This window comes from Myodes glareolus, chromosome 2, assembly GCF_982192425.1.
Source record: "Myodes glareolus chromosome 2, mMyoGla1.1, whole genome shotgun sequence".
NCBI classification, from domain to species: domain Eukaryota; kingdom Metazoa; phylum Chordata; class Mammalia; order Rodentia; family Cricetidae; genus Myodes; species Myodes glareolus.
In genome coordinates, this window is record NC_142027.1 from 44,290,292 (window position 1) to 44,302,940 (window position 12,649).

General features: G+C 37.2%; 1 protein-coding gene across 10 annotated transcripts in view; it reads right to left on the reverse strand.

Annotated features, from left to right (window-relative positions):
* Positions 1–1,147: 1,147 nt before the first annotated feature.
* Stxbp5l (syntaxin binding protein 5L) overlaps positions 1,148–12,649 on the reverse strand; it is a 242,937-nt gene continuing 231,435 nt past the window's right edge. For all 10 annotated transcript variants that reach the window (XM_087899973.1, XM_087899960.1, XM_087899957.1 and 7 more), the window contains 4 exons: positions 11,580–11,745; positions 8,941–9,052; positions 7,079–7,299; positions 1,148–6,551 (listed from right to left, as the gene is read on the reverse strand). In XM_087899973.1, the coding sequence (XP_087756099.1) occupies positions 6,510–6,551; positions 7,079–7,299; positions 8,941–9,052; positions 11,580–11,745 (541 nt within the window). In that variant the 3' untranslated portion in view covers positions 1,148–6,509. The remainder of the gene's footprint in view (positions 6,552–7,078; positions 7,300–8,940; positions 9,053–11,579; positions 11,746–12,649) is intronic.

Below are 12,649 nucleotides of genomic sequence, written 5' to 3' on the forward strand. Positions count from 1 at the left end.
TCAGTGAATTTATTTCAATGCTCAATTCCTTGAATTGAGCCACTCTGCTGAGCCAAAGGGGTTGTCTTCTGCCCGGCTCCAAAGACCGCCTCAAATCACACAGTCACTGTCCACCTAAGTCTCACCTGCCACCTCCTCACCCCAGCTCCGCTTTTCTGTGACTGCTCCTCTCACCCTGCTCCAGCGAGATCAGCCTGTATGTGAGGCCCCTCTGCTGCTCGCCTGCTCCTGTGCTCTGGCAGGAAAGGAAGGGGACTGAAGGAAGGAGAGATAAAGGAGGGAGGAAGGAAGCAAAAGAGAGTGTTGAATGCAGGGCTGTGGGCTTGAGTCGCTGTAATTAGACATGAGATAAACTGGTCCTTCTGGGGAAAATCTGAAATTGAGATTAGTGTTTATGTCTTAAAGGATCTATATATTTGTCCTTTTACGCAAAATTACTTTTTAGCCTAGGCTAGCTGTTATTTTTTCAATTTTATATAGATCCAACTGTAGGAGAAAGCTTGTGGTGAAGGATGGATTTCCCTAAGATAATTAGAACGTGGAAGGATGAGGTAGGCTGGCTTAGGCCTCCGGTATATATCTAAAGAAAATCCCAGAGGGGGAATTAACTAAGTTGGCAAAACCCAAATGGATCTGAAAATGCTGACCATGACCACTAGATGGTAGTATAAACTCACAACAAATTTGTTTTTCTACTTGCACTGAAGAAGGAAGTCAAGGCCTAAGGAGCCCTTAAGCCACTGGACCACAGCAGTGTCTTATGGGTACTATTAATAAATTTCCTCCAACTTTCATTCCATGACAAGTACAGTTCAGTCAATAGCCTTGCAAGTTATCTTTAAATTTTCACTAAAATGAAAATTTTCACTAAAATTTTCAATATGTCACCAATTTGATAGAAATTTTGAATGGATGTTTCTAACCCTTTCAATCAATTAACTGTAATAGAATTTATATATTTCAGGAACTTGGATTTTGTTTCCTCTTTTGCTCAAATGAATATGTTCTCCCATCCCCTCCATGTCTTTTAAAAACATTCATTCTTGGTAAAACCATAGTTCACAGTTTGCAAATGAGGGCTTTACCTCTATACATTTAATCTTGGCAAAAATTGACAGTACATGACATCATGACATAAGAGAGCATCTATGTACAAACATATACAATTTTATTGATATCTCTACAGACTACAAGAATTTTAGGTATAGTCACAATTGCTGAATGCAACAGAAAAATAGTAATTTGTCATTTTTTTGAAAAGATGCAAAAATTCTGAAGATGAAAGAAAGATACATCAATGGTGTTGTCTGTCTCTTATTTCCTAGAATAAAACATCACATAATTAAGTACTAAAAATTATAGGTTATTAGAGATTTTGAACCTGTGTACAACTATCCCAAACCACCACCTAGTGTATCTTCTGGCTTTGCAGTTGAGAAGGGTGGGCCGAGACAGGAGGGGGCGTGGTACAAGGGGAGAGCGGTCAGAACAATTTCTGTGTGTCCTTGCCTTCCATTGGCTGCCTTCCCCTGGCTGGACCCATCCTCTCCGTGGTGTGAACACGTTTTCAGGGCCCTGGTGTTCAGAAGGTGACTTTCCCTGCACTCACATTCCCAATAAATCAAGCAGCCCTGCTGTTGAGACAACAATCAAACAATCCTCTCTGTTTGCTGAGATCAGATTCAGTAAGATGCCCACAGCCGAGCAGGGCCATTCACTATGTCTGCTCCAGAAGAAGGGTGCGTAATAAACTTGGAGCTGATGTAGTTTGTGATAATTTTGAGAATTTTCATTGTCCAGATATTGAGAAATAATTTTACCACTAAGCTTTATGTACCACTGAACTTATGGTGATATTCCTGGTATCTTATGTAAAAGACAGTCAAAACTTACAATGTTGACTTAAAATAACTAAAGATCAAGTCACAAAGAATAATATTATAGAGATACAAAGAATTAGTGGCGCTGCCTGGCTAGAAATGTGCGCTCACTTTTGTTCTGTGAGAGGCACAGAATAAATGCCAATCAAGACAAGGCTGTGTCTCTTACATTCTGCCTTTCCTGAACCCTTAAAAGGGGCTAAATAATCAGCCCAGGAAGGCAAGAATCTTTCTTAGTTGGTCATAGAACAGTGCTTAGCAACTTTGGCTGGACATAGACCCACTTTTAGGGCTCTCAAAAATACTGATGTTCTGTTCCAAGTCTAAGACATTTTTAAATCATTGGGAATTAAAAAATCTCAAGAGATTGTTATGTACAGCCAAAGCTATACTTAAAAAATACAAACCAAAGTTACAAGCCAAAAAAAGAAACAAACATAGGCCTTTGCCTGTGCTGTGGTCAAATCAAAACCTCACTTCCCTCAGACTCTCATAGCCTTCCCGACACCACCCCCTCACGCTGCACCTTCTCCCCAGTGTCTAGAGACCTTTCTTTTTTCTTACATCCAGGGCTACGCGGCCTGTAGATAGGAATACTAAATGATTTAGCTGTCTTGCTTCCTAGAATCTCTCATATGAGAGACAATGCTCAACCTACGTTGGTGACAGTTATCTCAGGCACTCTGATTAGTGTGCATACACAATGCTACCACCTAAGATGAGGCTGAGAGACAGGAGGTGAAGAAGCTGTGAAGCTGGTATTTTTCCTAACACACAGAGAGTAAGACTGCATCTGACATGCTGGCTTTCTTTGTCACTGTACTCTGTGAACCAGTGTGGTCAGGGACGCTTGTAGGGCAAAGAATATCCTAATAGTTTTCCTTTCCAGCTAGCTTCATCTTATTACTCTATCCAAATGCCTGAGAGCTAAGTATCTCAAAGAACCCACCTTAATTTTCAACCAATCTTGGGCCTAATCTTACCTTTTATTTTTTCAAACTGGCACAGATAATGAGTAAATGATACCTTTAAAATAGTACTGTTGAATCATATAAAAGTGAACCTCATTGTTTAAGGTCTTTTTAAATTTTTTAAGGTTAGAGACCTAGATTTTGGGTTAGAGAAATGTTTCTAGGATGGAGTTGCTGGACACCGTCTCAGTTTGTCACTGAAGTTACTCTCGTACGACACACAATGGCCCCCACGGTGACTGAGTGCTAAGTTGGGAACTCAGGGAAGTATAGAAGCAAAGTCAGAAACACAACTTTTTCAGGGGATTGAAATAAGTGAGATCACCCTCCACCCAAGCCCCAGGACAAGTGGATGGTTTCATAACAGGATCATTGCTTACGTTACTGTGAGAACCAGGGAAACACGTACATCTTCTATGATATTATTGGCGAATAGAATGAAAGGCCCATTTTCTGCTGGAACACTAAGGGCTTTTCTGTCGAGGAAGGATGGGAGGTAAAGTCACCTTGTGCAGAGGGTGCTTTGCAAGCCTTATCTTCGGATGCTGCTTCTTAGACACAATGTAATCAGATGGTAACCAAGACTCAGGGTCACCTTCTGCAGCACTATTAAAGTTCTGAGGATGGTTTTCCTTACTATCCAAGACGGAAGAGAGATGAGAAACTGCAGAAGATTAAATGTATAACACTACTAATTTCCCTAGGATAGCCATGATGGCAAAATGGTGGTGGTGGTAGTGGTGGTGATGTGTGTGTGTGCGTGTGTGTGAAGGTTAATGCAACAGAACAGAAAAGCTGAAAGAGAAAAATCACATCCATGGTTAAATTATTGTTATTGCTATCTCTTTGAATTATAAAAATAATTTTGATACAGTAAAACCTCATTAATTTAGATTCTGCTAATCATTGATTTGAGGGATAAATTACTCTTATATTAAGAAAGGGTTTGGCAAACAATTTTGTAAGCACGTGTAAGCTTTAAACATTTACGAGAACATATTCTTTTTAAGCATGGCACAGCACCTACTCCAAATGATGTCTATTTATAAATTTTTTGATTTATTTGTTGAAGTCAGAATTTTAAGCATGTCTATCAACCACTGTGGATATCCCTTTTTGATATATTCTCTGTGTGCTTTGAAGTAGTCTGTAATTGTTAGTTCACCGATTCTTCAAAATTGAGCTCTATTGTATGAATCACACATAATTTTGGGTGGGAATTCTCTTGCTAGGAGAATGTGCTCTTGTTGCATACTATTTTCTGTAAAAAAATACATTATGTATTTCACAGTCTTTCTCTTTAAATGATGTAAAATAGTAGCTCTCAACTGGAAACAATTTTGTCATTGTTTTCTTTTTACTGTTATTACTAGCAGGTTTCTAATGGCATCTAGAGGGCAGAAGTCAAGGGCACTGTTAACATCCCATAATATGCTAGACAAAAACTTGCACTAATGACGCTGCTATCGAGAACTCTTGCTATAGAACAAGTGAATTTGTGTGTGTGTTGTTGAGGATTGAACCCAGAGTTTTGAACATGGCGGGCAAGCATTCTACCCTGAGCTGTATTTCTAAAGCAAGTTCCTGGGAGTTTCAGAGATAGTCATTGAATTCAATGCTACATTGGGTTGAATTTCACTATTTCAAAACAAAAGAAATATTTTATTCTTTTTGATCATTTTATAATGTAGAAATGTTAAAGTATTCAGAAAAATCAGAAATTTGGGTTCTTAAAACAGATAATATAAATTGTGTGTTGCAATTTGGCTGCCAATGTTTTCCAGGTCCTGGCCTTAAATTCCATCAATATTTTTACTGCATAAATGTGTGAATTGTCTGTATTTCCAAGCCAAGTTCTCTTATGCTAATACTATAGCAGAAGGTAGACTTATGGAGAGATGTTTTTAAGAAAAGAATTCAAGGGTTCTAAGAAAAGGTACTCTAGTGTATATTTTCTAGCTCTTTTACCATCTCTGCTCTCTTTTCAAGATTGCAAAGAAAAATTTAAAGAAAGCACCACTTCAAAACAAAAAGTATAAAAATGAAAATGGTAATTTTGTCTATGAAGAAATGGTTCCATTTCTTCCATTTTGGAAGAAATGGTTATGTTTTAAACACCAATGCAACCCAGCGAGGACTCAAACCACCAAGAGCCAGTAAACAAATCAACCACATAATTTAAGGTTTTAAAAAGGAGCAACACATTGTCAGGTGAGTCCTATGTTCTGACTTCCAAGCAAGTTCAATAGAGCGAGTAGGAGTTGCCATTATTTTCTGTGTAGCGCTTCTCTGCTGGGTTGGAACAGATTATTTTATCATGCTAGAGCTGGTCTTTACTTTTGAGAGATTTTAAGAAGGTGTTTGGTATTTACTAACATATTCCTGTGACAATTTGTCAATCTAATTAGTTAAATTATCTATGGGTTTGTGTTATTCATAATGATGACTATGGCCAAGCTAAAATACCAGTAGGTTTCATAAAGTTTCCTTGAATAAGCGTTGAACCCCAAACAATTTTCTAATAAAAGCCCTTATCAATCAGAAATGTAATAACTCAGAATCTCTTTCCTAAAACATTAACCGAGGTTTTACTGAATCACATCGACGAGAAGGACCAGTTTGGTCTGTGAATGTCAGGCTGCATAAGCACCTTGGGATTGTAGACCCTATCGGGTTGAACAGTAATATACTGTGTAACTGGCAGATAAGGATACAAATGGTGCTTTAAAAATATATCGCTTTGGAAACTGAAATTGGGGTATGTGAAATTCCACTCTTTGTGAAATCAGTTCTCAAAACTAACTGCATTATTCCTATAGTCTAGCTTCTGCAAACTTATCGCTCTGAAGACTATAAACCAGGCTGAAAAAATGCTTTGAGGTGAATCAACCCTGCTCGGTTGATGACTAAAACCAGGAACTCATCCTGCAGGTGACGGACACAGGAGTAAGAGTGCTGGGAATCCTTTGCTACCCTGGCCAGCCTTGGTTAAGGAGAGCTGTAGATGGTGTGCGACGCTATGGAGGGAGGAAAACGTTAGTCAGACTCTTGCTTAGAAGAACTCAGTAGTGTCCTAGTATACTAAGGAAGGTTTCAGATGAGAAAAAACTCTGGGTTTGTTTGGATTCCTTTTCGGATGGGTATGGCAGGTACACTTGAAATGCAGGGTTATCTTCTAATGCAGAATTTTAAATTGTCAGGTGTGGCCCAATTCATAAGAGTAGTTTACCATAAATCCTTTTTCTTCTGATATAACATGCTTTTGTTTCTTTTCCTCTTAAGATGTTAATTTATCATGCAAAGATTTTCATTAAGTGCATTAATGCTTTTGTTTGTACAGGAAATTTCAAATCAAAAGGACTCCCCAATAGTTTCCAAACACAAATTCTTAGCAAATTACATGCCAAGATGATAGCATCCATTCCACATGGGGAAAAGACAAATTCAGCCATTATCTTGGGATTTTAACCGGGGTTCCAGCTTTCAAGGTGTACAGCGGCTTTGCCTTTGATACGCCTCCGTATGATAACTTCGGATGGACTATAATGGAACATTTTGTAGAAGAAACTGGTTTCTAGCAGTTGAATAGTGATGCTGGGAATAAATTTGGTTTCCCTGAATAATGGATTCTCAAAGCAGTCACAACTTCTTTTGATGGTTAGAACTGGTACCATTTCTTATCCTTGTATTTCAGCATTAACTGGAAAGAAAAAGACAGCAATCTAAAGATGTCATCTTTAAAATGCTAGTCAGCAAATCAATACTGAGTTAATCATGGAAATTCAGTTAAGTCTCAGAATGTAATAGAACTGCATGACCTCTTACTTTGTGGACAAAGTCCATGTGAGACGGGCTCAAATCAAATACTTAAGCTGTGCACACTCAGTGGATGGGAAACAGTGTTTAATGACAGACGAGACGAAAGATATGAATTCTAGCCTCTACGGACCCTCACCCATTTTGGGGAACTCATAGAATCTCTCTGTGCACCTGTCAAGCAGGTGATACAAAACACAGACCTAATGTATCAGAATGGATCAATATGCTATGCCCCAAATGAAAAGAGTCTCAACTTAATGTAGATTTCTTTCTGTCTCTCTGAGTAGAGGGCTATAGTACTTCAGGGATTCAGGTCACATGGTGCCTCTGCCTAGGCTGCCTTCTACCGGACTGGGATGTTTCCAGTGTGGGCACTGTGAAGACGCATGCATTTCCGTGGGCAGTTACCTCGTGTGCATGCTTGGAAAACGCTTCTGCGCTGGTCATCATGCCTGCGGTCTTCTCTTCCAGCTCACCCAGCCTCTGGCCTCGCTCATCAAGTGCAATCCGGGCTCGGGTCAGCTCTCCCATCACCCCTCCGGCCGCGCCTTTCATCCCTTCTATACTACCTGGTCCGGGAATGTGCTGTGCAAGGCTGCGGGATGCTTTCCCGGCTGTAGCTTCCCCAACTGAGAATTTAAGCCATAGAAAATTAAAATATGTCAGTAATACATATTCAAATGGCCTCCAAGGCAAAAAAGTACTTTTATAAATTTCTATTATTATCATAATTTTCACTCAAAGGTTGTCTTGTCACATATATGTGTATGTGTTAAAGATATGAACACTTAAGAAAAATGCCGAAGGGAGAAACTGGGAGATATTGTTATCATATGTCTGTGCATATGTGGTGTGTATATGAGACTGAACTTTCAATGTATGTATGTGTTCATGTGTTTGTGTGTATATGCACATGTGTAATCCCGTATGTGGAAGTAGGAGGTTAACCTCAGGTGCTATCCACCTTCATTTTTTTTTCTAAAAAATTGATTGAAAGATTATGACACACGCAGGTGTACACACATGTGTGTATGTGTGGGCGCATTATGGAAGTGGGCTTAGTTCATGCCACAAACTCAAATCATTAGGTTTGGTGGCAAGTGTTGAGCCGTCTTGCTGGTCACATCTTGTTTTTTAAGACGGTGTCTTTTATTCAGTCTGGCACTCACTAAGTCAGAAATTTAGTGAATGTTTTCAGGATGTCACATTGGAAAAGAACCTAGACTTCAGAAAATAAAAGCCTCATTGATATTTAGTTCACATTCCATAAAAGCAACTCTTAGCAAAGCATGGAAGTAAGTCACTAGTTTTTAGTGTCTCATAAAGTTGTATAACTCTAACTACTATCTGATTGTAGAACAGTTTCATAATGTAAAAGACCCCCAAACTCATGAGCAATCACTCCCCATTATCTCTTTTCCCTAGCTTCAGGCACCTACTGATTAACGTTTAGTACCCGTGAGTTTGCCTATTCTGGACAACTTATATGAATGGAATCATAATATGTGGCCCCTTCTCTACTCTGGCCTCTCGCATGATATTTGTGGAGTCCTATGTTGCCACATGTACTACACTATCCCCTTTATTGACTAAAATAATTTAAACTATAGGGTGGTACCTATGTCTTTTTGCACAGTTATAAATTCAAGACAAAGGGAGTTTTGATATGCAAAACTAAATGGAGGTGGCACTGTCTGAAATTTTATTCTTGTCTGTCCTCTGAAAATTTTTTTTTTGTGTCTCCTATTGCTTTTTGATTACTGTTCATAAGAGTTTCACTGGGAGATTTGCAAACTAGTTTTTTTCCTATGGCATAGATACACTTGGCATGTGAATGAAGAAGAATCCATTTTCTAGCAGTGGTAATAGGAAAGTAGACTAAAATGATTTTTCAGAATTAAAAAAGACAAATACTGCCAACTGCTCGTGAAACTAGGGCCTGTCTACAACTGGGATGCTTTGTAGCTTGCTCATTATTTATTTGAAATATATATTGAAATAATACAAATATAATTGTATATTATATATTGCATAGATAATACATAATGCACATTGAAATACATATATATATAATTTGTGATTAATTATTTCATAATATAGTAACTAATTTCATCCATGTTTACTAAACATAATAATTTCAAAATACAAAAAAATAATATTCAAACTTTAATATAGAAACAAAACCACCTTGGTCTAGAATTTGTAATACACACACACACACACAGGTTTTCTAGTTTGTGATGGGTTTTTATAATAAGAAATTTACTCACAGAGCTCCTCTCTGTCAAATGTCTGTCCACTTCCACCAAACAGTCCCTTGAGAAAGCCTCTATTTTGAGCTTCCGGTGTCTCTATGGGAGTAAACAAATCGCCTAACATGTCCTGTACCAATTAAGAAAAGAGTATTAGAGCAACTAAGATGAAATTAATAGATTGAAAAATAACACTGTGATATGAACATCATGAAGATACCCCTTTCCATGTCTTTTCTATGTGGTTGTTGCTTGGTACACAGTTCTGACATTATCTCCTCAGAGTTCACGAGTAAAGGAGAAAAACAAAATTTTAGACAGTCCAGGCATGAGCTGCATGGAACAGACCCTAGGAAATCACCTAATGCCACTGTCCTATGTCACTCCTAAGTCTCTGGGGCAAGAAGGGAGCCTGCACTCAACCACTCTGCTGAAGATTCAGCACAACTCTTATCTCCAAACACCAAGTCCACTGATTAAGACAAGACCCAGAGAACCACAGAACCATGTGGGCATCATGTGGTCACTGACATGAACTGAAACTCACTGGAGATACTCACGCTAAGACTGTGAGCGCTGGTAGACAGGCAGCGCTTCCCTAATAAGATGAGACTAGACAGCTGGGACTGTAAATACAACACGGGTATGGCTGCATCAGGGTCTGGGACACTGAAATCCACACTAGCATGAGAACAGACATGTAGATCAATATAGCAGAACAGAGGGCCAGAAACAAATCCATTCAGCTACACTGATGTGACTTTTTACAAAGAGTGCAAAAACATTTTGGGGAAGAGACAATTTCTTTAATAAATGGTGCTGGGAATACTGGATAGCTTCTGATAGAAATGAAAATAGATCCATGTCTCTCACCCTGATTAAAATCAATTAAAATTGATTAAATCTAAATGTGAGACCTAGAACTTTGAAATTCTTTTGAGAAAATATTTCAAATTATGGGCATATGTAAGGACTTTCTGAAAAGAATGGAAATAATTAAAGAAGCAAAATCAAGAATTTGCAAATGAGGTTTATTAAATTAGTGTACTTTACAACAAAGAAAAAATGAGTAAGTAGACTATAGAATGGGAAACATATTTGCTAATTTATAGCAGACAAAAGATTAATATGTAGAATGTATAAGTAACTAAAACCCAAACAAACCAAAAATACCAGAAAATCAAACAATTCAGTTATCAAATGAGCTAACAAAATAAACACAGTAATCAAATGATGGGACAAATGCCCAGTAATCATATGGAAAAATAATCAATATGCCTAGTCATTAGGTAATGCAAATTAAAACTATATCAAGATGCCATGTCACTCTAGTGAGACTGGCAACCATCAGGAAAATAAATAACCAACTCTTGCAAGGATGAAATAAAAAGGGAACTTATATACTGCCATATGTGAGAATACAAATTTGTCTGCTATGGAAATCAGTATGCTCATGGAGATTCCTCAAAAAAAAAAAAAAGAACATAGGATGCAGTTATAGTATGATCCAAAGAACTTTAACATACCACAGTGATACTAGCACAACTTTGTAATTTTTTTTGCAATAGTATTTGTAACAGGCAAGTTAAATAATAAGTGTAGGTGTCCATTAACAGAAGAATGAATAGAGAAAAATGTGGTATGATCACAAGTTGAATTTTATTCAGTCATAAAGAATAAAATAATTGGGATTGGGAAATGGGTCAGCAGTTAAGAACACTGGCTGCTCTTTAAGAGAACCCTGGTTTGACTCCTAGTTCCTCAGAGCTGTGTATAACAGGGGGTTCAGATGATATGACATGGTTTCCTGGCCTCCATAGGCACCAGGCACATACATGATGTAAAACAAAGATACAGGCAAAATATCTACACAAATGAAATAACAATAAATAAACCTTAAAAAATTAAAAAAGAATGAAATTCTGTTTTCAGGAAAATTGATGCAACTGGCGATTATTATGTTAAGTGGAATAAATCAGATTAAGAACAACAAATAATACATGTTCTTTTCCATTTGTGGGTCCTATATCTTACACAAATATATAAAATTGCACACGCACACAATACACACTCCATGTATGTAAAACCTAGACTCTCGGAGAAACAGAATAATAGGAAGGGTGGGTGGGAGGAAATATATGCAAGAATGAATCTAATCAGAGTACACAATACACTTGCATAAACCTGTCGTTATGAAAGCCAACTGTATGTACAAGAAACTTATAAAACTGTGATTAAAACAAAGCTCCCTAGAATAAAATAAATACATTTCAGTTCACCTACTACTGTAAATGATCATAATTATCATTCATCATAATCATGATTCTCTTATTACTTCTGAGTGTACTCAGAACCATACTAGAAGTTGAATCACATTGAAGAATATATATTCAAAACATCTTCTAGGAAAGGTGTATTTATTGTCTGGCCCTATGACACTTTATAGATGTCTATTTCATTATTTCCCTCACTTAACACTCACATCTATTTATCTATTTAATATTTTAATTTTTATTGTTTTAATTATTTTTTATTTTCTAAAAATAAATTTATTGATTTACTTTATATCCTGACCACAATTTCCCCATACCTCTCTCCTCTTAGTTCCTCTCCCCAAATCCCACATTTATTTATATTTACTAAGGAACTTTACCTACCTGAATATTATCACACATTTCTTGGCTATATGTTAACCGTTGAATTTCAGTAGGAGAGACAAGGTATAATGCTTGGCCTTCATTAGTAAAACAAAATGTCCGTGCTATCCTCATGTCTGTCAGTGGCAAATAATTTACATCCAACATTGGGCGAAGGCTAGGTAAGCTGAATAGAAAAACAGTTAGTAAATCTACATCTCGTATTTTCTTTGATGTATTTACTTTAATAAAAATAATATTTAATAATTATTTATTTAATAACAAACTCATCATTTTATGCTTTTTCTTTATAGCATCTTTAAAGATTAGTAATAAGTAGACTTTTATATATAATCACATGTACACATACAAATTTGAGCACAGTTCTATCTTAGCCAATACAAATGTTTTGCCAGTGTCCCTACGTAGAGGCCTATGGTCTCTCTAAACACAACTTCTTAGTATTTGATCTTATGTACAAACAGACATGTGTGGGGTCAGTCCAGTGTGCCTGGACATAGAGCTCCATCCCTTAGTCCCTCTTCATAGAAAGTGAAACCTTCCTGTCTCTTAGGGCATCTGTATTGAACACGACTAGTAAATAAACATGGCCAAAGCTTAAGGGAATGAACTGTAATAAGTAACAGATTAGCGTCTATACATAGGAAAGACTACATCTGTAGTTACTTCCTAACCTAATCCTGCAGCTATAATTTTGATAAGATAGCCCTAGAAATGTCCTTTTGGATAATGTGGTAAAAGCTAATTTATAAATCACTATTGAAAAGCAACTCTACAGTTTTCCCATCATTCCTTGAAGTCAAAGGCAGAGAGAACTTCTCTGGTTTAATCCTCAGACTTGGGAACTATGCTAATTCTTCAAGTACAGTGGGTTTAATTTATCCTAGAATACAGATAGCATCCCAGAAGGTACCATTTTTCTTTTAAAAAATATTTTGTAACTATATTCTGAGACCCAAAATTTTACTATATAATATGGATACTGAAATCCATCTTATTGGAATAAGCATTTATTGATGTTCTAGCACCATGCTGCCTGGTATTTTATCCACCTAGTCACATGACTAGTT